Source organism: Perca flavescens, chromosome 16 (genome assembly GCF_004354835.1).
Source record: "Perca flavescens isolate YP-PL-M2 chromosome 16, PFLA_1.0, whole genome shotgun sequence".
NCBI classification, from domain to species: Eukaryota; Metazoa; Chordata; class Actinopteri; order Perciformes; family Percidae; genus Perca; species Perca flavescens.
In genome coordinates, this window is record NC_041346.1 from 20,876,988 (window position 1) to 20,903,963 (window position 26,976).

The following is a 26,976-nucleotide window of genomic DNA, read 5'->3' on the forward strand; positions in this document are numbered from 1 at the left end:
CTGCAGCTCAGCATGGCACTGTGATGCCTTTATATTATTAACGGCGCCATCTACCATAACTGCACCTCATGGCACATAGCACCCTCATGTGACCAAGTAAAGGAGCACAGGCAGAAAAATATAAAATAAACAGGAAAATAGTTCATTGGTTTAGGTCATCATGACCTAAACCATAAGTTATCTAAACATTATGAAGTTCTTTTTTCAGAAGGCAATGTCTGATAACTGGTTTAACATAGATCAGACCCAGAAATATCTTATTGATTATTTCAACAAGTTTAGGCACTTTGGATGTAGTGTTGTTTGACAGCAGCAGGACCAGTAGGGTTGTATGCTGCAATGAGCATACAAACGTATAAAAATATAAAAAGTATATTCACTAAATAAAAAAATCACAGGAGCAGTCTTTCAGATGAGCAACGGCGGGATCATATCAGCCCTAAAATAATAACAGTAGTATCAATTGTGACCATGCAGCTAAATATGCATAATACATTCACGCAGATATGACAGTATTAATTCCATACATTGAAAATTACAGATATTGTAAGAGACAGCATCATGACTGATGGATTTTCTGTAAACTTCTCTGTATAGTCTAGAGTTAGCATTTTAGTTTGTTAAGTTAATAGTTTATTAAGTACTCGAGGCTACAGCACTAATGCTTACCGCTACAGCTCGACGGTTGATTTTACAGGCTGTTTAACAGGCATTAACATAGTTTGGTGGTGGTGGTGGTGGTGTCCTACCCATATGTCAATGGTCGTACCGGGAGCAAAATTACCAAATTACGAATCCCACTATGGCCACGCCAAGACCCGCCCTACGAAGCAGCTCGATTGGTTGGGGTCATGGGGTTAGGCATTTCACCTCGAGTGGTTAAGGTTAGGATAGCTGATTGGTCAGAGGATAGGACCTGAACAAATGGGGTTACGTTTCCTTGCGTTCTCATGGACGCCTGGCCAATAAATGCTATTGAAGGGCGGGTCTTGGCGTGGCCATAGTGGGATTCGTAATATGCATCGCCCTGAGCTGGGATGGTTAACCGGATGTGCATTTGACATACCAACCAGTTCACTTTCATCCTCTTGTCTTGTCTTTTCTAAAAACCGAAACATAGGCCTACCGTTGAAAACACGTCTGATAAAGCATAAATCTAATCTTTGTTTCGCTGCTTGTCCGAGTAGGCTACGTTTTCTAGTGCGATGTCTTCTTTGACTCACCGGTGTGCTAAACCGTAATAAGTTACTGCCCCCTGAGGGCGGAGGACGGAAGACATCCCGGTACAACCGTACTGTCTATGGGTACAACCCATTGACATATGGTACAACCCTGGTGAGGAGACCATATGCCAATGGAGGAGACAGGTCTGTCCATTTATCTATGGGTTTGTCTGCGTGGAGGTCGCTGCAGAGCCAAATGGGCGGGGCTTGATCAGATCCAGCCCCGCCTCTTAGGTCTAGATCCGCCCATCATTAGCCCCACTCTTGTTCTGATATTGATGAATTTACGGTGAACGCCACGCCACCCGCTGGATGTTAACGTTAATACAGCTAATGGACACAAGGGGCAACAATGAGACAATCCCACACTCAAAAACAAACTTCGATAAGAGACGTAAAGGTGAGAGTTATGCTTTATCGGAACTGATTTAAAAAAAAAATTTACGTCTGGTTAACAACACTTCTTTTATACTGTCTATGCATACAACGTATTAAATAGGCTAACAGTCCGCTAGCTTCCATGCTTGCAGTAAATTAACGATATTTGATGTAACACCTGTAATAGTAAGCAGTCGTGTCCGATTTGGTTGCGGGATTTGTTGTAGACTTTCAGAAGTCTACAACAAAAGTGACAACAACTCACGTTTAGCTCATTGCTTTAATTTGCACAAAACCTTTAGGCTAATTGGATGATGTATCCCCTCATCAACTCAATGGTGAGTAATTGCTAACATAACATCTTTTCTGTGTGTAGGTAGCTGCTAGTTTATATAAAGTAGTGATATAATGACAATCTTATGTCTCACGTGGTAAAAGACCTCTTATAAATATGTATATTTTTTTTTTTTTATGGAGAAACAAGGTATGATATTATTGGGGGTTGTAGTTTTTAGGAGCATAGGCTACTGCATTCCAATACCTATACTACCATACCAGAAAAAGATCTTTTCTGGCATAATAGTATGTATTGTTTACATACATACTATGTCAAATGCAGTATGCCAAAAATACAATGATGTCCTACTGCATCTGATCGGATTTTGTAGTAGGCTATTCAGACCCCCAATCCTTTGTGCAGGGGTCAAAGTTCAAGGCGCAATGTTATGAAGAAGTAGTATAATCCGCTAGGTCCTAACCGTATGCATATTGCATGCAACAGTACAAGGGCAGCTGCAGTACATCATAAAAGTAAAAAAGACAAAGTATTTGATTTGTAACTCAGTGGCAATGTAGCTCGAAACTAAAGTATAACAACCACAACTCTTGTTGTTAGCGCTAAAAGGTGCAGCCTTTTTTTTATGCTCAGATATATTTGGCAGTAAATGAGAGCTGGCCAAAATACCAAAAATGCACTGGCCTTGAACCATTGCCACTTTATTCGTTTGAAAGCCATGATGTCTCTCTCTCATGGGTGGGCCAAATTCTCTGAGCGGGCAAAGCAGAGAAAGGGGAGGTAACCTTGCTCCTTATGACCTCATAAGGAGAAGATTCCAGATCGGCCCATCTGAGCTTTCATTTTCTCAAAGGCAGAGCAGGATACCCAAGGCTGGGTTTAGACCTATCACCATTCCTAGCCACTGGGGGACCATAGGCAGGCTGGGGGAACGCATATTAATGTTAAAAAAACCTCATAAAGTGAAATTGTCATGCCATGGGACCTTTAAAAAATATGGGAAATATGGTCTTGTCACTTAGTCACAGTATATATGTAATTATTAAAACATTACCAACGCAGATATAGACTACCTCACTATCACATAATAAAAAAAAAAAAATCAAATACCAACCAGTTCATTTATACACTTTTTGGAAATACTTCCTTTTCTAGTACCCTTTCCCATATTCCACAGGTCTTTTACTGCACTTGTACTGTGTTAATATTACAGTAGGCTAACAATAAACTCATGAGGTGTGCTGTATCCCTAAAGAAATTGAATTAAAATCACAATTATTAATTGGTTGCATTATTTGTTTTATAAGCAGTATTTGGTTAGTTGATTACAGAAATGGAAGGGCTACAGGCACACACACACAAACACTCATGCACTCATGCATATATGTTCCTCTTGGGCTTCTGCTGCTTCTGATGATTTTTTAATAAACCATTCACAGAAAGCTCAAATGATGCCCCAGACATGATTATGAAAATGAGCTCTCAAGGCTACACATTGTCCACACAGGAAATTCTTACATCACTGTGGTCTCTTGAAGTAGGCTATCAATATTGTTTCCCTTGGCTATTCATTTTATTGTGTTTCATTGAGCTTTTAAGAAACACGACGCACAATTGTGTAACCACAGGCAGTGATGTTATTGAAATGTGGTCACAAACAGGCTCATATTAGTCATGAATGTAGGGCAAGATAATGACACTCAGTTTCATTCAGTGTGAACATAATGGTAACCAAATGTTGTGTAACTTTTATTTATATTTTTACCAAATATAGAGGTGTTCCTGTCCCATATGATACGAATAGACTGGATATATATGGGGTTAAGTATTTGTTGCCATCATTGCCTAATGAAAGTGGTAGTGAAGCAAATGAGTAGCAGCAAACAGGTGCAATGGACATAACCGTTTATCATTTGCAGTTATATTTTAATAAGACTTTTTTATTTATTTATTTATTTATTTTTTAAAGCCTCATGTGGACAGGTGTTGAAAATTAGCATGTGTGCTAAAACACTTAAGCAATGCATCTGGTTTGTCCAATGTCAGACTGATCTCATAAAGTGGCGTATACGTATGACACGCCAATTCGTATGCCATTTTGGTGTGTTATCAATAATTTTTTTAAGCCTTCCCCCAATGTTTCTTTCCTAAACCCAACCGTTTATTGTTTTCTTAAGCGTGTGACGTTGGTCACCATCATGTTTTATCGTATTTTTGTCTTTATTTTGTGTTACTAAAGCCTTTCCCAATGTTCTTTTCCTAAACCCAACCTTTTTTTTTTTTACACGCATGTGACGTTGTTCTCACGATAGTACGGCAAGTTCTCGCCATAACACGCCACGCCACGTGGTGTGTATGTTTACATCCGCTGTAAACAGCGTATACTTACACATGGATAGCTCAAAATGCGTACAGATAACACGCCATTTGGCTTTAGGGAAGTGCCGTGTATGTTTACGCAAAGTCATGATGCCATGTTGCCAATGTAACTGATGTCCAGGTCAAATACAAATCTAATCTAATCTAATATAAAGCTGGCTGTAAAAAAAAGTTATATCTTGGTTTTGTAAGTGCAAACCAAAGAGATTTTTTAAATCGTATTATTGTTTCTGCAGTCTTTTCTAATACTATAATGCAGAAAACTATGAAAATGTACACAGACTTACTAACCATTCAGTTATCCTCATTCCTTCCACAAAAAAAGTGTTATTTTAAGTTTTCTGTAATATCTTCTGTATGTTTTGACACCTACTGTAGGGATGGCCTTGTCAGTCGGTTGGTTGGTAGGTCCACCACTTTGGTACAGGTTAAAATGTCTCTAAAACTACTGGAACGATTGCCATGAAAGTTTGTAGAGTTTGGTGATTAGGGCTGAACGATTTTGGAAAATAATCTAATTGCGATTTTATTTCACCAATATTGCAATTGTGATTTGTCTTCTGTATTATTCAACAAAGACAAGCAATAAATCATTGTATAGTATGAACAACACACAATTAGATATATTAAACAAACTGTTCTTTCCTGGAGGCCAGGCCTGTATGTGATGATGAAATTAGGTGATGCATGAATTTAAATGAATGACATCTTTTATTTAACTACTTCAGTCACAGTAGTATATGGAGCACTGACCAAGCCTGGTGTAAACATTCATATGAAAGTCAGAAACAAATCACGCAAACTAAAGTGCAGATTGCAGAAATATAAAAACAAATATGTGGCTTTACCAAACTTAGTAGTATTTAGATTATTATTTACTGTAATAAACATGTAACATGAAAACATGTGGATTGCACTTTTTAAACACTGTCTTTGAACTTTACTAGACAGTTAAATAAGTAAAAATATAGTATATAATGGCACTACCAGCCATAGTCATCCTGATCACACAGTAAGCAATTTCTCACCATTAGCAACTCCCGCTCCGATCCAGCTCCGGTCAGTCTACGACGTACGTCATACTCACATCAAATCTGTCTACCTATCCGGTGCTAAACAGACGCTCTGTGTAGCCGTGAACCCAGTCTTGGTGACCGTACTAAGGGGCATCATGTCTTTGGCGATAAACTCCGTTACAGCTTGAGTAATTTCCTCACTCTGTTTTAAAGTACGTTCATATGGAGTTAACGTTACACTTTCAAACATTTCGGTGAGTGATGCCTGTCGGTATTTTGCTTACTAGACAAACTGGTGTTTGGCATTTTAGCTATGCAACTTTCGTAGATGGCTTTGTGTTGTTGTTTTTTTTACATTGCTGATACACGTTCGTAGTGTTACCCCGTGAGCTATTAATGTTAGCATCATCTTTTTTTTTTTTAAACAAAATAGTCCCACATAAGTGACATACTGTTCCTATTTGGGACTAAAGTTTCTGTCGAGCCTGAGGCCATTGTACAACAGGTCAAGGGACGGCGTAGCGTTAGCGTGCCAAATTGATGCTTTCTCTGCGGAGTGCAGACTGCTTTGCTCTCGCGCGTCACGTGACCAAATCGCAACCTTTGCAATTAGGAAAACGCGCTTTAACATATCGCGATATTATTGCAAATGCGATTAATCGTTCAGCCCTAATGGTGATCCCCTGACTTTTCCTCTAGCGACACCATGAGGTTCACATTTGTGTGTTTGTTTTTTTTGTGAAATGTCTAACAAATAACTACTAAATGGATTGCAATGACATTTGGTCTAGACATTCATGTCCCTCAGGCTGAATTGTGGTCACTTTGGCGATATCCTGACTTTTAATCTAGGACCAGCATCAGCCGCACAGAGCCATTAGCGTGGCTGTAGACTACTTAGTTGCTTAAGGTCTTGTCTTCTTTTAATATTCCACTCAGCTTGGAGCAGCTTCATCATTTCACATAGGCTACAGTATGTTAAATCATAAATACCTTGTCAAAAACGTTGTGCTGCACAAGAGCCATTAAATATGTCTTACAGTCTTTGGATATTATTAACTCATGTGCCAGGCTGGTGTGGGGTCTCTCACAACTGCCCTTGCTGGTGCTTTGTTGGACTTTGTCACCGTACCTCATAGGGTCCCTTCAATGTGGCTGTGTTGCAGAGAGAAAAACTAACTTGTTTGAGGAGTTGTCTGCCTTACTAATGCCACTTAGATACCTAAACAGCTGTGAGAGAATAGTCTCTATCAGCTTCTAGCTAGTCTGAAAATAACTCTTGCTTTTTTGAATGTTTTTGGTAACCTGGCAACTGTAGTCAAGTGGAGAAGTGTCTGCTGCTTTCCTTGCCAATGGATGCTCTTTTCCTCTGTCTCTCCTTTCTCATTCACTCTTAATGTATGTCTGAAAAATGAGATAGAAAACTGACAATAATCTGATTATGTTTAATTGCAATGGGACTTATGTTCTTACTTACACCATGTAGTTATTTTTACATCTAGTAGATGTTATAGTTTATAGTTTATCATAAGGATCTCCATTAGCTGACGCCTAGACGGCCAGCTAGTCTTCCTGGGGTCCAAAACAACATTAAATCAGACCATATTAAAACGTTTCACAACACATACAGCAAAAGAAAAGAAACTAACAAGTATAAAAAAAATAACAAGGAAACATTTATTTATTTTAAAAATAAAAATATCTAAAAAACAAAATTACATTATATTACCCAACATGACACATGGGTTTAGAGTTAACTTCTATGGACTTATGTTATGAACTGTGGGTGTTTATCTGGATGACTTATATGTATATTTTGTGAAAGTTCTTAGTTAATATGCATGATTAATATGCATGATTAATATAATAAGCGGAAGACATTTATGTTGTCAGTGCACTCTTATTTTGAAAGCTTTACCTGGCCTTTACCTGTGGGTTGTTAAAATGTTACAATAATCTCATTGGAAGAGGATAATCCTGTTTATGTTTGTGTCATTTTATCCATTATTTATTACACTCTCTGTGACGTGTCCACAGATGGACGCCATCATACAGGAATCTCCACGCTGTGGCCTATGCAGCCTACTGCACAGGAAACACCCACAGTGACCAGCCATCAATGGTCATTCCTAGACACGGCATCAGCCAATTTTGCCGGGGCTTCAGCCCTGAATGTTTTGAGTGTAGCCCCAAATGTATTTTGAAAAGTTGACTGACAAATGTGAAACCGGATAATAGCCTATGCAAACTCCCAAAATCATAAGTTGCTTTACTTCATTATGCTTTGGCTTTGCACATACTGAAGCAGACCTGTGCGTCACTTTAGTGTCCACTCTCTCTGTAAAAATAGAGATGAGCAGCGCGGCTTCCGTGGTCTGTGCAGCTTCAGGTTTATAAAGGATGCGCTCTGCTGTGGGCATGCAGCGGCAGATGTGACGCGTTTGTGCTCCGTGTATTTCCGCCGTAGTTTCGGTTTTCCACCTCCAATGTAAAGCAGCGTACAGCCACTTCCCTAGCTAAACTTTGTGTCATTCAGAGACCAGAGTCTCAAACGGGGTTCTGAGTCTGTCAGAAGGTCTGAGATCTACCATATCAGCAGAGCAATCATGTAATGCACAGCAGACTATGGTGCATGAAGATTATTTTTTTTAAATATAGTGACTATTATTGTAAAAGCTTATTATCACTTTCTTTTTCTCAAAATATCACAACTCCTCCAAATCACAGAGAACAAAGATATATTTTTAATGTGCATAAAGTTTTGAACATGAGCTAAAATCTTGCTCAAACACATCTGAAATATTACAGTCCAGGGGTTTATTAATTCATTAAAATTAATGAATGTATCATTGAGGTGAATAATTGTCATATGTGCACATTTAAGGAGGTTTCTTCCCCAACAAAAGACGCAAAGAGGAGGGAAGAGTAAATTATGCCTAGGCTACATGTGTGCAGACTCAGATATAATTAGAAAAGTCGATCTAAGAAAGCCTGAGAGCCTTACTGCAAAATATTCCATTATGTTTTTATTTTTTGAATTGTCCCCTGTGTTTCCCTTTACATAAAGATATTTTCAGCATAAATTGATTCAGAAAAAAGGTAGAAATAAGTGCATAACAAATCACCAGAATGCAGGAAATTAAGTTTTTAACGCTAAAAAAAGTTTCCACACAGATCTGAAAAAAAACATTGACCTTTGGGTTGCCAGGGCAGTTATGATTAGGCCAAATGTTGGTGCTATCTAACTAACATCTACAAACTGAGTAGCTAAAATGAACATACACCGGCTATTAACAAGCTGGGCAAGCCAATTGCTGTTTTGCATTGCATTACGTTTATTAAAATGAGTCCAGGCTAAGCCCCAAACCTCCTTAAGTCCTAGAAACGCTCTTGGTCATTCCAGCAGCAGCATATACTCTAGATATTCCCGCCTTTTCTTTTTCCACTCAGCTCCGTTGTGTTTCTCTACGCAGTGGCAGGGTAACAGTGGGTGGGCCTTCAGTGCCTCAGGATCACTGGACACCTGCTAACTGTCTCTGTCTACACATAAAAGAAAAAGAAGAAGGGTATACTACCACACCTGATACCACCTCATAGCAATGTGACAGTAATTTCTCCGTCAAGCAGGTATAGGCGACGGAAGAGGAGCCATGCCAGCCGTTTGGAGATTTTTGGCTGTAAAAAAATAACTAGGCTCTTGCCTAATGCGGGATTGTACTTGACGACCAGCCATTGTCAGTCGTTAATACTGGGTTTCGACGTCTTCTCAGTGTACTGGAGCCGAGAGATTTCCAGTCGTCACCACATCACAGAAACCGTGATTCCAAAGCTGCTTTGTGTAAAAGCACATCATTAGCCTGTTGCCCGTAAACTTCACCACTGATATTTGGACTAGCGGTGTTAGCCCAATGTCTCTCATCAGCTTAACGGGCATAATCATGAAGAAAGCGATATTTCAATCTGCTCTGTCTGCATGCGGTTTCTACACAGCTCTGTTTTGACAACCACAGTCCTATTCTGTAAATAGCAATTTTCTTTTTTCTTTTTTCCACAAACAGGCTAAAACGAAAGCTCTCGGTGTGTAGTATAACTGTTTTAACTGTTATAGTTTGCCACAAGTCTTTAAATTTGGACAAAATCTTGTAAACTTAGCTGCTGGCGTAAACAAACCATCCTCTCCGCTGGATCAATAAATCCACATGGCTAATTAATATGCACGACTGAAAAATAGCATTCTTCATTGTTTCTAAACTTCACGTAAGTACTTGTACCTTATCTTAAAAAAAGTGGCAACAGTGCATCACTACTAACAAGACTAAGAGTCTACAACCATTTGAGCAGCTCTGTTAGGCTAAAGGGCTAAATGCTAACATCAGTATTACAACAGTGACAATGTTAACATGCTGATGTTTAGCATGTATAATGTTTACCATGTTCATCATTTTAGTTTAGTGTGTTAGCATGCTAATTAGCACCAAACACAAAGTAAAGCTGAGGCTTTTGGTAATGGTATTAGGATTGCAGGTATTTGGTCATAAACCAAATAATTAGAAAAATGCCATTGGAATCCATCTAATTGATATATTGAAATATTGAGATAGTTCACTAAAAGACAAAAATGTTGACCTGCTGGGGGTGCTTGATGAAAAGTCTGCAGGGTTCATCCTGACCTTTCCATGAGCCCTTAGTTACTGTTGCTACGTCTGTTTGTTATCAGTGGTTCAATCTTGTGCCCTGGTATTAAAGTACAGCATGATATCAAAGTGATGATATGATTTGAAAAAAGGAAAACCAGCTGATTGAAATTCAATTTGATAAAATTATTTAATTTGAATATTGCCATTCCTAAGCCTCCATACAGTACTGCAGCACTTACTTAGCAAATACACATTTCAGTGTAGTCTTTCTTTATTCGAGTAATTTAATTTATTTATTTTTTCTTCTAGAAAGGTAAGACTAATATAAAATACAATGAGATGACAAATACCTAAAAGCTGATTTTATTTATATGTGTTAATGATCACTGTCTCAGAGGGTAATGAATCTGCAAAGGATGACATTTAGGACTTGATGACATATGATTAAAATTCCCAACAAAACACATTAGAATGCATAATTGTCATTCTAATAATCAAATCAAATAGGATGCTAATTTTGTATTTTCAAAAGACAAATGTACAAATATACAGTATGTCTAACCATATTTATAAACCCAAAATACATTTGTAATTCTAGTACATTTATCTGCCCTCATATATATAAACAGTAAACTGTTAATGAAATGTTTAGGTGGTAACTGTTCACATGAATGTGGGGGAAGAAAATCTGATAATGGTGACAATTAAAATCATGGGGGGTGGAATTTTTCTTCTAATGTATTTTCCTGGATATTTCTCTTGTTTTTTTTTTGTAAACAGAACACTATCTTATTAAATCAAACATCTCATATCTGATGATGTACATATCATTTTTAAAAGACAGTCAAGAGAAAACAAAATGTACACCTGTGTCTGGAATGGTCTCTTCCACTATTCTGCAAGCCTCCCCTGAATGAGTCATCCAGTCGGCTCCTCATTGGCTAAGACCATGCCATCCCAAGGGATTGCCTTGCAGAGGCAGAAAGGCCTTGCTTCCATTCACAGAAACATTGGTATGCCAGCCTGCTATTTCATTCACATAAAAGACTAAATATTGCATGTTTTTTGTCCTCTGCTCTTATCTATGCTCCCTCCCTTTTTCATTTGCGAGAGCCTGCCTTTTCTTCCCTGCTTCTGTGTTTGCCTTTTTTTTCTGAGGTGAGAAACGCAGACGCGCTGTCTTTTTTTTTCTATATTTGCCAGGCAGGAAAGAGAGATGTTGGGAGGGACTGCAGTGCGAAATCTGCAGCAGAGTGAGAGCGGAAGCTGCTTATGAATGAGTGTCAGTCTTTCGGCTTTGCTAGATGCTCCTGAGGACATTTTACATGAATGGTGTCTGGCTGTTTGCTTTCCGCTACAAGGAAGACAAAGATGCTTCATTGCTGCTGGTTTTAAGGAGGCTCATGGGCTTTTTCTGTTATCCTTTTGGTTGTTTCATTGACTTCTCTGCCTGAGAAACATGTCGTTCCTACTGTGTTTTTTTTGTCATTCATGTAATTCAGCCAGGACTGCTTCCTTGTTGTGAACTGAAATTGTATTCCTTTGTTGCAGAATACTGATAGAGAAATACTGCTGCACATTAGATATGCTTTATTCAATTTTGCGTTAATGCCTGATTATGAATATTTTGTGCAGAAACAACAAGTAGTCATAGGTTTTTGAAAGTAAATAACTGAGAACCAGGTTTGATGTCTGCCCCTATTCTGCGGCTATTTTAAATTAACATGGACAATATATTAATGTTGCGTATTTCCAGTCATGCTAAAATGTTACTGTATTGTTGCTTTCAGTGATTCACTGTATACGTTGCTTCTAAATCCTTTTGGGAAAATGACATATTCATGAAACATTTAAATAGAGGTTTTATTCTTGAATTTAAAAACAACCGTATTTTTCTTAGATTTTGGTAGGATTGTAGCTGTCAATTAAATGGATACTAGTTTCATTACTTATTTCATTTATTATCATTTCTGTGATTAGTTTGTGTGCATCATCCTTTTTATCACAACTTTTATCAGTTCCTCTATTTAATAAGATGTAAATTGTGGATAACATGAATTCAAGCAAATTATTGTCCATCATTTTACGAAGTTAAATATTTAAGCTCTCATTCTTAATTTCCTTTTCTTGGAAAAACAAATAGGAAGGAAATAATTACAGAGAATAAATATCAGACTGGGGAATTTAAAAATTGATTGCTTATAGTGTGCTGTAAGTGGGAGTTTTTTTTTTTTCTCTCTCCCTCCAACAGGAAGTGATTTGCAGTGTTCAGCAAGCCTTTTGTTGAGAAGGTTTTCTCAGATCAGTGAGTCATGCTTTAGCTCTGAGCCGGTAGGCAGGCAGCAGTCAGTAGAGAGTATTTGCTCTTCCCTCGCAGTATCCGTGATCATCGACAACATAGACCTTTTTCTCTTACTTTTTGGATTTTCAAGGCTAGAAATCAGCAGCAGCATCATCACCGCTGGAAACCAAACAAGCTGCACCACAACACTGGCAGCCTTTTAAAGACCTTTTTCCTCTCCATCCTCTTCCTCTGCCTCAATGCTGTGTTTCCATGGATTGTGTCTGTATATTTCCCTCTGACGGATTGGATTGCAGCTCTGGATTTGACTGAGAGCAGATTGGACTTTGGCGACAGCAGCGGCAACAGCAGCTCAACACAACCACCACTGTAACCTCAATAGAGAAAATTACAGTCAGGTGGCCTGTGATTGCTTAAAGGCGTTTGCTGCCTGTACCGCTGCTGCTATGTTACAGGAGAGGGTAATCAGCACTGCTCAGCCACGTCTGCCAGCACACTTGTGAAAGAGGCAAGCTGTGCGTGTCGGTTGGTGGAGAGAGCAAGAGAGAGAAGGGTATGCTTCACCGTACCAAATACAACCGCTTCAGGAATGAGTCAGTAACATCCGTCGATGAGCTTCTCCACGGCCTGTCCATGAACCCCAAGGTCTCGGCCACCCCCCAGTCTGCAGCCGAGACATCTTACACACCCCCAACTGAGGTCCAGCCCTCCTCCACCACCACTGCTTCCAGCACCCCCACCAGCCACGGCTCTGACCACCTGGAAGATGGAGGCACCACCCTCTGTACCCTCATCAACAAGGTGTCCAGCCTGAAATTCAGCAACTCAGGCAGCTTGCTGGGCATCAAGGGTCTGCCCTCGGCTGTCAAGGACCTGGCTGTGTCTAAGCTGCAGGGGGGTGGGGGATCGGGCTCAGGCTGCTCCAGTGGCCCGAACCCCAGTGCGCCGACAGCAGCAGCAGCAGCAGCCTGTGGTGTGGGCGGCTCTCTGTGCAGCTCGGCCTCCCATTCAACCCCCTGCTCGCAGCTAGAGCCAGCCGTCAGCATGAGCAAGAAGAGCAGGCTGGACGAGCTCCAGCTCGGCGGAGAGGACTGGCATCCAGGTGGAGGTGGTGGACTGGTGAGCAAACCCTCCAGAGGATGGCTGCACTCGAGTGAGAAGATCTCTGGTCCAGGAGTGACATACATTGTGAAGGTTGGTGGTCTTTCTTTCTCATTTCCGTTTTGCCCTCTCCCTCTTTTCCATTCTTTACCCATTCTCTTTTCTAATCAATGACTCAAGCCCAGCTACCTGCACAGGGGAGGGTCGGGGGGGGGTGGGGGGGATGAAGGAGAGATAATGTAGTTTCATTGGCACATCACAACATGCCCTTGAGTGGGTGTATATACTGTAGGTTGGCTACAGCGGAAGGCTAAGTGAAGGAACAGCGACCAGATAATAGAACATTGAATAATTCAGGAAATCGTGAAGGTTAACGTTGGGGGAAAGCACAGGAAAAACCTGTGATGGGAAAAACAAAAACAGCAATTATCAGTGTCATTTTGAGCATGCTGTTAACGTTGCAATTTATACGGTCTGTCCTGTGCATGTGGAGCCCCAGCGTTATGCTTTTGTAACCATGGTGATGTGTTATTTCTGTACATTGTGCATGTCTATGAGCTCTATGGCTGTGTAAGCTTGCAGATAGTGAAATGGTGGAATAGGAAGGAAAAAACGTTTGTCTCATAGCATCCGTATCTCATGTTAATGTTGTTCAGCCATCATACATCATTTAAACAGGGCACAAGTTGGCACAGAACTATGAGAGCTGTGAATGTGATCATGCCGGCAATGAGTCACTATGAGGAGTGATCAAGCTGAGCCCTGGCTCTTCAAGGTGTAAAATGAATAAAAAAATGCAACAAACCATTTTCACCAAACCCACGTTAGCAGTAAAGTGTGCATTTGCCTGAACATCTTCCTTTTTATGTAGGCAACACATTAAACAAAAAGTAAAATGTAGTTTTGTGGGCTAAATGAGCATACTGAAGGCCATTGCCAGGTGAAATGTGTTATATTCCAAATCAAGTTACACAGTATGATTGCCATCATATGACACCTACTACAGCTTGCCTGAGCAAAGCCTACAGTATCTGTGACCACCATGACATTCCATTATCTGCATTAAGGACGGGAGCGCTTATTTGTCCAGTCAATGTTGCTGAAAGCATCCACACTGTGAGAGGGAAAATGGGTCCGGTCTGTGCTCCCCCACCCTCTGCTTTTCCTGTGGTTTGAGGTCCTGTGTGTATTGAGTTCAACGTGGTGTTATTCTCACAGCACTTTTAATTAGCGTCATGTGGTCACTCCTCGTGCATCATGCACCATTATTCTAAAGGGACATTGACTGACAGAGACACTGTTTACACTCACACTTTTAGCCCATATTTGTTTATGCAAAAAAAAGGCCACAACAAATTGCTAATATTAGCTACAAACCACAACAACAATGTTAGCAGTCTAGACAGGATATGTCAAGTCAAGAGCTGAGGGGAACGGCAGATTTGGGCGATAATTCTCTGAGGGTTCATCCCCCCCTTTCACAAATAGTCATGGGATTCGTTGTGAATATAAAAATATTGATTAAAGCTGCTTTAATTATAGTAATCACCATCCTTTTTGTATTGGTTAGTGTGTTGTAATTATTTACTGCTCATGCCTGTTTATCATACTTATTTGGTGCAAGTGTTTCATGTTTATTTAGTATTAATACTTATTTCATTAGCCTACGTAATCCTGTTTATTGAACAAGTGCTTTATCCTCTTGACTTGACATATCCTGTCTAGACTGCACAGAACTGAACTGTACACAATGGAACACGTTTTGTAACATTAACCTGTGTGCAAATAAGTGATATGAAAGCCACTTTTTACATTTGGGAATAAACTAAATGTTTTAATTCATGAGCACAACATCAAACCTCCAGTAAGAAACAACTGTAGCCGGTATGATACATGACTTCACGTTTCTGTTCTTTGCCTGTTATGAGAGAGAGAGAGAGAGAGATAGTTCTTTAACATGCTCATTATTCACTGGGATCATTTATGGGCTCTTTAGAACTGGCCTCCCATTGATTTTCATAATTATTTTAAAGCACAGTTTTACTGTGTGAACTATGTACTTGTTTGTTCTACAGCATGAGAGAAAAATGTGTTCATTTTGTGCTCAGAATACTGTAGGTCTCTACCAATTTTAGCACTGTTTGATATATTTTTGGCCCTGCTGAATTGTGCACTTCAAACTCACTGTTCTGAAAATAGATAGCATTAAAATTTTGCAAACGTCATGTTGACAAAATGGTATTTGTATGCTGGTGCTGCAAAACACTCACTGGAGAGAAGGTGGCCTCATAATATGAAAGTTATGATTCTAATAACTTAGTTCTTTCTAAAAAAGGAGTGGAAATAGAAACGTTAGTGTGTCTGGATGTCTGTTTTGATTACAGCCAGATTATGAATGTGATTCTGATAACAACAGGATGTCGTCAGCACAAAATGTTCTCCGTCTGTGCAATATTAATTTAGAGGAGGTGTTGTAATGTGAGTAGGTGGTTGGTACTAAGGATGGTTTAATGGGTCGGGAGGACAACAGTCACCTCACGTGGCATAGTAACTCACTGATGCAGTTTCTAAATCACTCATCACAATCATTTTTTTTATTCCAAGTTTGCAACAACTCATTTCAGACTTTGGCTTTGTGAACTCCTGCTGGATGTTTCTGTTTTAACTAGAAATGTAATGTAATACAGGTTTAGGTCTGCGTGCAACTCTTATATACATTATATACAACTAAATCATTAGTTTTTTCATATCACAGTGTTTGTCATTGGGTGGTTGAGTATTGGGTATTCCAAAAAGCTAAATTAGCCACTTACAGTTACCCCGTGGAGTTTTATTGTAAACATTTCATTAAGTATTTCTTTTCAAAATGCATTGTGTGTCCTTGAGGCCAAAATATTGTGTTGAATGCATTTTCTTCCTCATAAAACATTTGCAAAGTTGATTTTATTTTAAGCATTTTTTTTTTTAAATCCTGCATTATTTACATTCATCTTTGCTAGTATACAGTTTCTTCTTCGCCACCTTTTCTTGAAACAAGTATCTTTGTTGCGTTATTGTCACCAACTGTCGATCAGTGGATTAGCCTGAAACTAGTGACAAGAATGGGTGCTGCGTCTTTGTGCATGTGCAGCATATACAAACCAAGCGGGGACTTGCTCACAAAAACACTGCTCCAGTTACACTACTAGCAGTCTCGCATTGCCAGACCCTCCTCCACATCGCTGCAAAGCCCCGGTGCCGCTGCAAAATAGCCCCGGGAAGGAACTTGTTTTGGTGAAACGTGTACGTTCAAAAGTTGTTTTTAGTCGTGCAACAGAAAACCCTGATTGGACAGGTACTAGCTAGCTGTCTCACTTTACCCTGCAAAGATCTGAGGAGCAGTTAAAGATGAATGTCCGTTACATTCAAACCATTGCCAACTGAGTTGCTACAAATCTAATTAAGACTGTCAGCGCCACACAACTCTCTCTCTGTATTTCTCAGTGTGGCTATGTTCAGAAGATTGTGTCATCCGGCGACTTTCGCGCGCAGAAACTCAAGTGAAGATAATGACCTCTTCTGAAGAGTCCATCATGCTTTTTTTAATCCTCTGTGTCCTCCTGGCGTACTACCAACTGCATGGAGTAGGGGTGGGGGTGCTGCGCGATCACGGAAGGCTTGTGGACACGCCGACAGTGTTGTTGTGATTACAATTCCACATGGGGGGCGGCAGAAACTATGCACTATAGCTTTAACCATAGTCCTCATTAATCGTCCGGAGTTTAAAATTCCAACACAAAGAAAGCGTAAGGTACTGGCGGACATCAGGCCGAAACGAAGGACATACGGCGGAATTTCTGGCGGCAAAGGAGCAATCCCAGAAGTAGAAGGTCGTGGATATAGACTACGCTACTAGTGGTAAAAAAATGGATTGGTTGAGTAAAAATTTCCTTTCTGGATATAGCCCCTTGGTTTCTTAATATTATATTTTTTTTGTAGTGATTCGGTATACATTAAAGGACTACAGTTATTTGGATTTAGTGGGTTTGGATTGGTGACGCAAACAAATCAGGTGTGTTTTTCTGTACAAGATGATGTGCCAGTCACGTAACTTTTGATATTTTTGCTTTCTAGTATCTGGGCTGTATAGAAGTCCTTCGGTCGATGAGATCCCTGGATTTCACCACAAGATCACAAATTACAAGGTACGTCCACACTTGGTATTTTTACTTTTAATGATTCACTAGATGTCCTATAAAACAAATCACTTCAAAAAAGTAACTACATTTACATACTGCGAATTGTTTTTTTAATCGCGAATCAATTTTGAATCAAATCTTGAGCCTGAAAATTGATATCGAATTGTGACGTTTTCTGAATCGTGCACCCCTACTAAATACAATTATGAACCTGAAAATGAGCATAATATGAGCACTTTAAGTTTCTAGTTGGCTATTTCGTTTTACATTACCTATTGGTTTGTGTGTGTTTATAACTTGTGTACTTCAGCAGACGCACAATTATTTTAGTGTCGAAGAGATTGACAGTGATGACTCTGGAGCTTGTCCAGGCAAACAAGTAGGAGCAAATTTGAACACCAGAAAACATGTAGAGCAAAGACAGAAAGTATCAGAATTGCATTGTAGTAAAACTTTATGAAAGGAATTATCAGTTCAAATTGACCAGTGAAGGGTTAGTAAATAATACATTTAGTTTTGTCTATTAAAACAATTTATTTATGTAAGTAAAACACTGCTCTCTTTCATGCCTTAGCAGATAAAAATTATAATTACAAGCAGAAAATTCGTTCTCCGTTTAATAAAGTAAAAATTTTAAAATGTGATAGGATTTTGACATTATATATATTTAAAGTACATTTAGGATGCCGTTATCACAATTTATTTGCATGGATTTTTTTTTGTGACTCCATGTGTAACTTTGAAATCGTTGACCAATGTGCAGTGAGGCAAAGGCCAAAAGTGAATCGGATTGTGTCATGTCCACTTTTATGCTTGACTTCCTGAAGTCAGTCCAGACTAACGTTAGCCTGCAAGGCCACACAGTAGTAGTCTCTCGCTCACTGTGTGTTTTCTGTTTCCCTCTACTAAAGAGACAGACAAACAGAGAGAAAATGTTATGTCTCGTGCTATTGCTATTATTAGACTTTGCCTTTTCTAAAAGAACCGACTGCTGTGCGTGATTTATCCACGTAGAAAGGATACAAAAATGAACGTTTCTGTTTCTCCTATCATGAAACCAATATTCACTTTGTCTCAGAGAGGAAATTGACTTTTCTGCATCAAAGCAGATCTATCTTTAGCCCCAATTTAATCCACATATTGTTGTCTTTTACATTAAAATGACAGCACGGTGATGGCGCTGCAGATAAAACGGTTCACTTCACATCTTAAAGACAGTTTTAGATTTCCCTCTGTGATGTATAGTGCTGTATATCAGATACAGTTGCATAGTTTCACGAGAGTCATTGCATTTGTAATATTCCCAATGGCACCATATAAAACACTGCACTGCATATTGAATCTTGACTCTGGTCTCTTGTGGCCAAGGTGATTTAATTTCACGTGTAACAACCTGTAGAGTTCAGGCATACTGTAAATACAATATTTTTTTCTTTTGGTTTAGTGTATTAATTTACTTGTTTTATGGTGGGGTTTTTGGTTGTCAAATTTCATCCTCCATATATTCTTAGGGACAAACCCAAAACAGATTACAGCAACAGCAAATTAATTCAAAAATAAAACAATAATGACATTAAATAAAGGAAAACATTTATACATGAAAATACATGAAGTTAAAATAATAACATAACATAATAACAATATATAAACTTCCCCTTACTGTACATCTAGCCAACACTTATTTCCTTCAATGATATCTAAATAGTCCAGTAACTCTCACATTAGACTATGCAAAGGTGTAACTGAAGAGAAATAAATACTAGCAGTAATTCATGGTAAAAAAAAAAACAAATCTAAGGAATTTAACTATTAGAGTATCACATAACAATTAGAAACCACTTAAAGAAAAAAAACACCAGCTTACACATTAAAATACAATCTGCTTCTAAATCTGCTCAGATCAGCTGTGCTTTGTGATGAGTATTAATTAGCTAATGTTGGCATACTCATTCAACATGGTATATTATACCTGTTAAACATCAGTATGTTACCATTGTCATTGTTAGCATGCAAGCATGATGACATTTAGCTGAGGGTTCTGCTATGCCTTTGCACATCATAGAGCCACTAGCATGGCTGTACTTAATCCTTTCAAGATAACAAAACACATTTCTTGGCAAAGTGCGTAATCATGAGTAGAAACTGTACACTATACAGTCTTAACTTAATGCCAAAATAACTGTGATTCTGTGGCTGTGGCTGGTCACCATCTTGGCTTCACCCTCCTCTCGCCCTCCCTCTAGGGAAGCCATCAGCCTGGTGTGTGAGGCTGTTCCAGGGACCAAAGGAGCTCTGCGGAAGAGAAAGGTACATGGATGGACAGAGAGGGAGGGAGGAGTGGTCACGGGAGAAGTGATAGCCACACTGAGAGAGCTGAGAAAATGAATGTTAGTGGTACAGTAGCGAGAAAAAGAGGAAACAGCATTAGCTATTCATTTACCCTTCCAGTTTCTATATATAGCACATAGCCTCTGTGAGTTCCTTTTCTCTCATCCTTCCTTCATGTAAAAAGAGAGGGAAAACAGAGTCAGATAGAGAGGTATGGGACTGTATGTGCGTGGGCGTAGCTCCAGCCCACGATGCATTGCACACAGTGCTTAGTGACTCATGTAGTGCACAATATCTGTGATCAGGAGGCTGAGCTTGTGTGTGTGTGTGTGTGTGTGTGTGTGTGTGTGTGTGTGTGTGTGTGTGTGTGTGTGTGTGTGTGTGTGTGTGTGTGTGTGTGTGTGTGTGTGTGTGTGTGTGTGTGTGTGTGTGTGTGTGTGTGTGTGTGTGGGAGCGTCTGTTTTCCATGTGTGCGTGCATGTGCTTGGTGTGTGTCCACAGTGTGCGAGGAGACTGTGTCTTAATGTGGGGTGTGAAATGAAGCATTACTCTGCTCTCTAGAGCTTGTTCAAATGTCAGGGAAGAGTATATAACACAACATCAGCACCGACTAGTTTCTCTCTCAGAATAGATGTTGAGATAGATTTTTTTTTTATTTCCTATGGTTATTCCTCTAAGATATACTTTTAAATTGGTAAAGAAGAACTTTTGTTGCTGCAATTGCTTTATTTGTGTCTGTGTCCTCTGATCCTCTCAGCCACCATCTAAAGCTCTGTCCAGTATCCTGGGGAAGAGCAACCTGCAGTTTGCTGGCATGTCCATCAACCTAAATATCTCCACCAGTAGCCTCAACCTGATGGCCCCTGACTGCAAACAGGTTGGTGTGCAACTTTTGTAAACAATTATAGGATTTTGTGAGCCACGATGCTACGTGTAAGAAAATAGCAGCACCATTGTATTAGGGAGTCTGCACAAACCCCCCATCAACCACATAAACTGTGTGCGTGTGTGTGTTAAGAAAACAATGAAGAAGGCCATGGGACATGCTAGAAAGCTCATTGAGTAGCTAAGTAAGTAGACCTTGCTTTTTAGAATATTTACCACACATACAGTATGTGTCCCCGAGGTCAAGAATAAATCTCCATAGTCAACTAAAAAAGATGAAAAAAGTGATCAGAGTGATCAAATTTAAGGAGGTGTATCTAATAAAAGAACAGTTAAGAGGAAGACAAGCATGAGCATATGACCTTTCCAGATGTTGCTAGAATAACCAGAATATGTTTGCTAGACTTTCCCTATGCACATCACTATATATAGCCAGTTATATGGGTAATAAAATAGTTGTCTTTGTGGATGGGGTGGTCAGTGGTCACAGTGTGCATTTGCTGTCTACCCCGGTGTCTTTCTTGACACTGCCAGCAGATGGTGCCAAATAAAAATAAATAAATAAAACAAATATATTTATATATATATATATATATATATATATATATATATATATATATATATATATATAATTAATAATCCTACACATATGTGCATTTGTATCTATCTGTGTGTGTTTAAAGAGACGTTTGTACTGCATCATTTTGCTCTTTGCTCATTTTGCTCTCATCAGATCATAGCCAACCATCACATGCAGTCCATCTCCTTTGCATCAGGTGGAGACCCCGTAAGTAACTCAATGGCTTGTGATAATTCAAACCTAAACTTCTCCATAACAAAAAATATTTGTGGTATGAAGGTATTATGGTATTATAACAGTTTACAATGTGTATTTTTTTGTTCTCAGGACACAACCGATTATGTTGCCTATGTAGCAAAGGACCCCGTTAACAGAAGAGGTAGGTGTTCAATACTTTGATACTTTATAGAGGTTCTCATACCTCACATGCAACATTCTCATTAAGAAGTGTTGCTCTGGCCCTCGTCAGCATGCCACATCCTGGAGTGCTCTGACGGGCTGGCCCAGGACGTCATCAGCACCATCGGCCAGGCCTTTGACCTTCGCTTCCAGCTGTACCTGCAGTGTCCCTCAAGCAAATTGTCCTCCACACATGACAGGTACTTCACCTCACAAAAGTACATATTCACAAATACACGCACCCACACAGGCAGTATTGAGTTTCATGATCAAACCATGTTTTTTCCTCAGGGTATTAAACATGGAGGAGTTACCATGGACAGAGGAAGAGGAGGAGTCAGCAGAACATCCTTACTATAACAACATCCCCGGCAAGATGCCACCCCCTGGAGGCTTCATCGACACCAGGCTGACCAATCAGAATGTAGCGCCAGATGGATGCCAGGTACAACTCAATTAATGTGGATTGATCTCAGGAACTCAAGCAGATTGACTTTTTCCATGTGGATGTAATCACAATAACATAATTAATGTTGAGTCTTTTAACTCATGATCTCCTAACTGATAACTGTGTGTCTACATGTCATCAGATGGGCCCAGTTTCAGTAGATCAGACATATTACCAAGGGCGGCACTGTGGAGAAAACTGGGGAGACGAAAGAAAGCCCATATTCATACAGCAGGGTAAGAAAGTCCATGCTTGCCCACTTTATAAACACATAGGACATGTTTTAATTTAGCAGAATATCATCAATTCAACACCGTGGCTTTGATTGTTTCTCCAAATGTCTACTGTAGGATCATTTGATATAAACAGTCTGCCCGAGAGTAAAGGTCAGGCCCCGAAAACAGGAGAGATGCCTGCTTATGTGAACACTCAGCAGATTGACGCCCAGGTGCTCGCAGCGCTCCAGGCCGAGGCGGAAAATGTGACGAAGGGCATGGCAGCTGCAGCCAAAGAGAGCCCACAGAAGGACCTGTTTGACATGAGTAAGTCTTGGCGGGTCTGTGCTGAAGTTTCACTTTCTGTTGGTCATATGATTTGAGTAGTGGACTCATTTAAGATATTTGCCTTGCTTTCAGAATAACATTGTAATGACTTCAGAGTTCTTAATTATAGAGGTTTCCTAGGTTTTTGTTTCTCAGTGACGTCGGCGTGGCATTATAATAACACCATATCAGTATGGACACAATAGGAGGAGTGTACAGCTTTATTCTTTCCTCCTTTCAACTTCCACCTTAGCTTTGCTATTATTATACATGAACGGTCAGTGTGTAACTATGTATGAGGAATCCATGACACAAATTACATGTGAGCAGTGAACTATAACATTAAAAAGTGAACTGTTCTCCTATGAACTCTGAGTGCAGGTGTTATCCTCCACCTACTGTAGTTCTTTGAACAGTCACATTTGACTTTGTTCCTTCACTAACCAACTCCAGCACAGAAAGTCATAATTTGATCAATCTTTTTTTTTTTTTTTTTTTTTTTTTTTTTTTTTTTTTTTAGCCTTTATGGCCTTTAATAGACAGGATAGCTTGAAGACAGGAAAGGGGAGAGAGGGGTGGGCGACATGCAGCAAAGGGCTGCGGGTCGGATTCAAAGCCGGGCCACTGCCAAGGACTCATGGGGTGCACACTCTACTGGGTGAGCTAGAGGTCGCCCTGAAAAATGTAGTTGATTTGATTTGGAAAGTTAGCGAATAAGTAAATAATTGCAGAACTATATCTACAAAGTTATTATATAGTGATGAAAATGTAATTGGCCTGTACTAGTACGACATAAAAGTGAGGATTTGCACCATTAGCTCAGCAGACTTCTTTAATGTGATGCATATCCTGTTGAAATAAAGTGTTTTTTAGTTAATCAGTTGGTGTAGAAAGGCAGTCTGACTTGATAGGAAGGGCAGAGGGTCAGGATTCTTTTGGTGTTGCTCACCCATATGCATTGTGTGCATCCTGAAGACAATTTCTTAAACGTTTTAAAACCTGCATCGTTTACATCCATGTTTACTTACTAGCAGTTTTTTTTCTTCTCTGCCTTTCTTCTAGTGCATTTCTGCATTTCTCGCTGTATAACCGCCACCTGTCGATCAGTGGAATAGTGTGAAATAGAATAGATTATCCAATTACCATAACACTAATAATCTAGGTACAATCTTTTACCATTATGAAGAAGTTAAGACACTGTTTTTAAGTTAAAGCAATGATGATCTTGTGTTTCCAAGAGTGTTTAAATTGTTATACAAACAATTATAGTGGGTGAAATTATGGATTAGCATAGTTTATGAGTCTTGACAACTGTAGCATGTCAAGTTAAACCTTGTACTACAGATATCATTGCTCTCTTGATTCATCATTTTGGCACTGCCCTCACCTATACCAGAGCCCTTCGAGGATGCCATTCAGTCGCAGTCCCATCCGCCGACCCAGGGCCAAGTCCAGTCCCAGGTCTTCAGTCTTCAGAAGGAAGCATCCGTGGACAACTCGAGCCCTCTTCTTGTTCGCTCGGTGGCCTTCCGGGCACAGGAGGAGCTGCAGGGCCAGACGTGGTACCATGGCAAAATGAGCCGCCGCGACGCTGAAAAACTACTGAAAGAAGACGGGGACTTCCTGGTTCGTAAGAGCACTACTAACCCAGGGTCCTACGTACTGACGGGCATGCACAATGGACTTGCCAAACACCTACTGCTGGTGGACCCTGAGGGCACGGTAAGATGGGGTTAAAGGACATGTAGAGTGTGTATTAGGGGAGATAGAAATGACTTGATTTGTGAGTAAGAATGCATTAAGTGGAAGAAAACTTCAACAGACATTTAATATATCTTTCTCTTTTCAAAGGTACGGACAAAAGATCATATATTTGACAGCATTAGCCATCTTATTGGCCATCACCGCGACAACAATCTGCCGATTGTGTCAGCTGGGAGTGAACTGTGTCTCTTACAGCCTGTTGGAAGGAAACAGTGATGCTTGCAATGCCTGGTGGGAAATGGGAAGCTCTGAACAGTCTCTCCTACCATTCTGAAACTTGAAGATGAAACATGAAGAGAAGATGCTTGAAGGCTCTATGGGCTGACTGTGTTTTTGGGAAATTGGCCCACGGTTCCATTACTGGAGGCACTGGAAGAAGCAAGATTTGAAGAAAAAACTAGAAGATTTATAGAACTGTTATTATTTTGTTCTGATGACTGAAATGCTATATTTTTGAGAAGACATAGGTGCATTTGGAGATAATATCTTGATTTGGTGTTTTAAAAGATAAAAAAGACAATTGTTCTTGTAGTTTAGATGAAGTGCAAATCAAACCTCAAAGAGGTGTTAACAAGAGTATTTTAGAATAAAAACCGGAAATTTTAGTTTTGTCTGTCAAGCACAACCACATTTCTCATTCAGGAAACGTTGGCTAAGAGGTCGAGGAAACAAAAACCAGTTTGGACAACAAATGCTGTTTATAATTATTTAAAATGTCCTTTCATCTCACCTATAGCGTGACAGCTCACTCAATTAGTCACTATATGAAATCTGCTTTTATTGGGGATTAGAACTGAATGTGTTTTGCTTTGCAGTAGTCACAAAGTGTTGGGGTGCAAACAGACATCCTTCATAGTGCTGTCAATGGCTTTAAAGATAAACTTTTTATGAAGTATTTTCTCGTGTCACTGCAGTCGCATGACTTAAAATCAACTGTTCTTGTGGACATTGTTCGTAGACCTTGATACCCCTTTATTTGAAAGAGGTGCTTGTGTATGCTGACACTGTAAAAAGTATTTATGCTTTTCAACCAGTGATTATTTCTGAATTGGTTTTCTCTGAATTCTTCTTTTTTAGGTGTGTAGTCAATGATTAGTTTTGGGGCTTGAGTCATGCAATGGATGTTTTCACATTCTTAATTTTAGCATTTTGGGTGACCTTTTAAAAGTTATTGTTATTATTTGAATGACCACAAATAAATAGCACAATCAGAAAGTTTGATCACTTAGATCTTCTGTGTCAGTTGTACCAAGATGTAATTTACCCTTTTTACTCAAGAGACTGAATTAGAGAAACACAGTGTGCACTCAATACAGAATGTTTAATACTAGATGACCTTCACTTATTGATGTTAAACAAAAAGATTATATTTCTCAGCCTGTGGATATCTTATGGCAAGACTACTGTATTGCCACTAGATGTCATCACAGAAGTACTAGTTTACCCCTGTCAGTCACACTCACCTTAATTCTCTCGTGTTATTAGTAGCAAAGGGTGCAGGCTGTGTATAGCTTTACGTACTACAGTACAGGGGGGGAAACCATTGTTGCTTGACGGATCAGAGTTCATTTGCATTTTGCAGTCCACTGTACACAATCATTCCTCAGAGCAGTTTACTGCATTTCGTGTTATACAGACTGTTGTTTGTAGAGCGGGAATCAAATAATTGAAATGGCTAATAGAAATAGTACACAGAAGTTCTAGCAACATACTTTTGAAATGCTCTCATCTTTACTATTGTCAGTACTCTGATGGATACCAAATGATTGGGGCATTGTATTTGATATGCACTGGACCACTTCAATTGAACCAAAATCAGCATGTGTTCAATGAGTTTGACAAGACAGATGCAATGTATTATAACGTGCCTGTATTTTGATTCAAGAGGGAGTGTACAGTACATGCATCTCACAACAACACATATTTTTAGCAAAGAATAGTATTGGGATCAAAATGAAAAATATCCACCCCCAGATTACTTTTGGTTCAAGCAGATTTGATTCCTTGTGTCTCTTTTGAGCAGAAGAACATACTGGCATTTTTGAGAGAATGGTGAGAAGAAAATGGCACAAAGAATCATTAAGGGTTTTTTTTTTTTTTTTTTTTTTTTTTTTGCAACAATCCATCATTAACCTTAACTTTGTGACATAATTTCATCAAATCTAATATCTTGGGAGAAGGAATAATGCGCTAAATAAAAAAAAAGCAGTATTCTAATGTAAAGGATTCTTTTGTGATTAGTCTTTATTTCTGAAAAGCAAATTTGTAGAATCACCTTTGAAAAATGTGCAAAGGTTTTGAACAAAGCATATACACATAAAGCAGGAACAACTCCATACTTGAATCTCTCCGATAACGTGATGATTAGCTGTGTGGCATAAAGAAATTATACAACCAAACACGCTGGGACACAGAAAGAACATGGCTTCTTTCCAGATTTCTGTTGATGAAAATGTGCCTTTTATTTGTACAAATGGTATTTTTATTTCTCTTTTCTCTCTCTCTTCAAAGTGCAATAGCT

General features: G+C 39.4%; 1 protein-coding gene across 2 annotated transcripts; it reads left to right on the forward strand.

Moving 5' to 3' along the window:
• The first annotated feature begins 1,537 nt into the window (after positions 1-1,537).
• shc3 (SHC (Src homology 2 domain containing) transforming protein 3) lies at positions 1,538-26,678 on the forward strand. Of its 2 annotated transcripts, none has more exons than XM_028602418.1 (13): positions 1,538-1,623; positions 12,180-13,424; positions 17,445-17,515; positions 19,753-19,816; positions 20,595-20,714; positions 21,456-21,509; positions 21,630-21,681; positions 21,772-21,901; positions 21,993-22,146; positions 22,292-22,385; positions 22,500-22,691; positions 24,088-24,413; positions 24,543-26,678. In XM_028602418.1, exons 2-13 carry the CDS (start codon positions 12,786-12,788, stop codon positions 24,669-24,671), a joined length of 2,025 nt encoding a protein of 674 aa, XP_028458219.1. In that variant the 5' UTR covers positions 1,538-1,623; positions 12,180-12,785; the 3' UTR covers positions 24,672-26,678. The 2 variants fall into 2 exon arrangements, with proteins under 2 accessions (XP_028458219.1, XP_028458220.1); XM_028602419.1 differs by having other exon boundaries at positions 12,361-13,424.
• Positions 26,679-26,976: the final 298 nt, after the last annotated feature.

Excerpts from the sequence above, each read along its gene's own strand:
- shc3 (XM_028602418.1), top strand. The coding sequence starts at position 12,786 with ATGCTTCACCGTACCAAATACAACCGCTTCAGGAATGAGTCAGTAACA. Across the intron at positions 19,817-20,594 it reads GAGCTCTGCGGAAGAGAAAG|CCACCATCTAAAGCTCTGTC; the intron begins GTACATGGATGG and ends TGATCCTCTCAG. Across the intron at positions 22,386-22,499 it reads GCCCATATTCATACAGCAGG|GATCATTTGATATAAACAGT; the intron begins GTAAGAAAGTCC and ends TGTCTACTGTAG.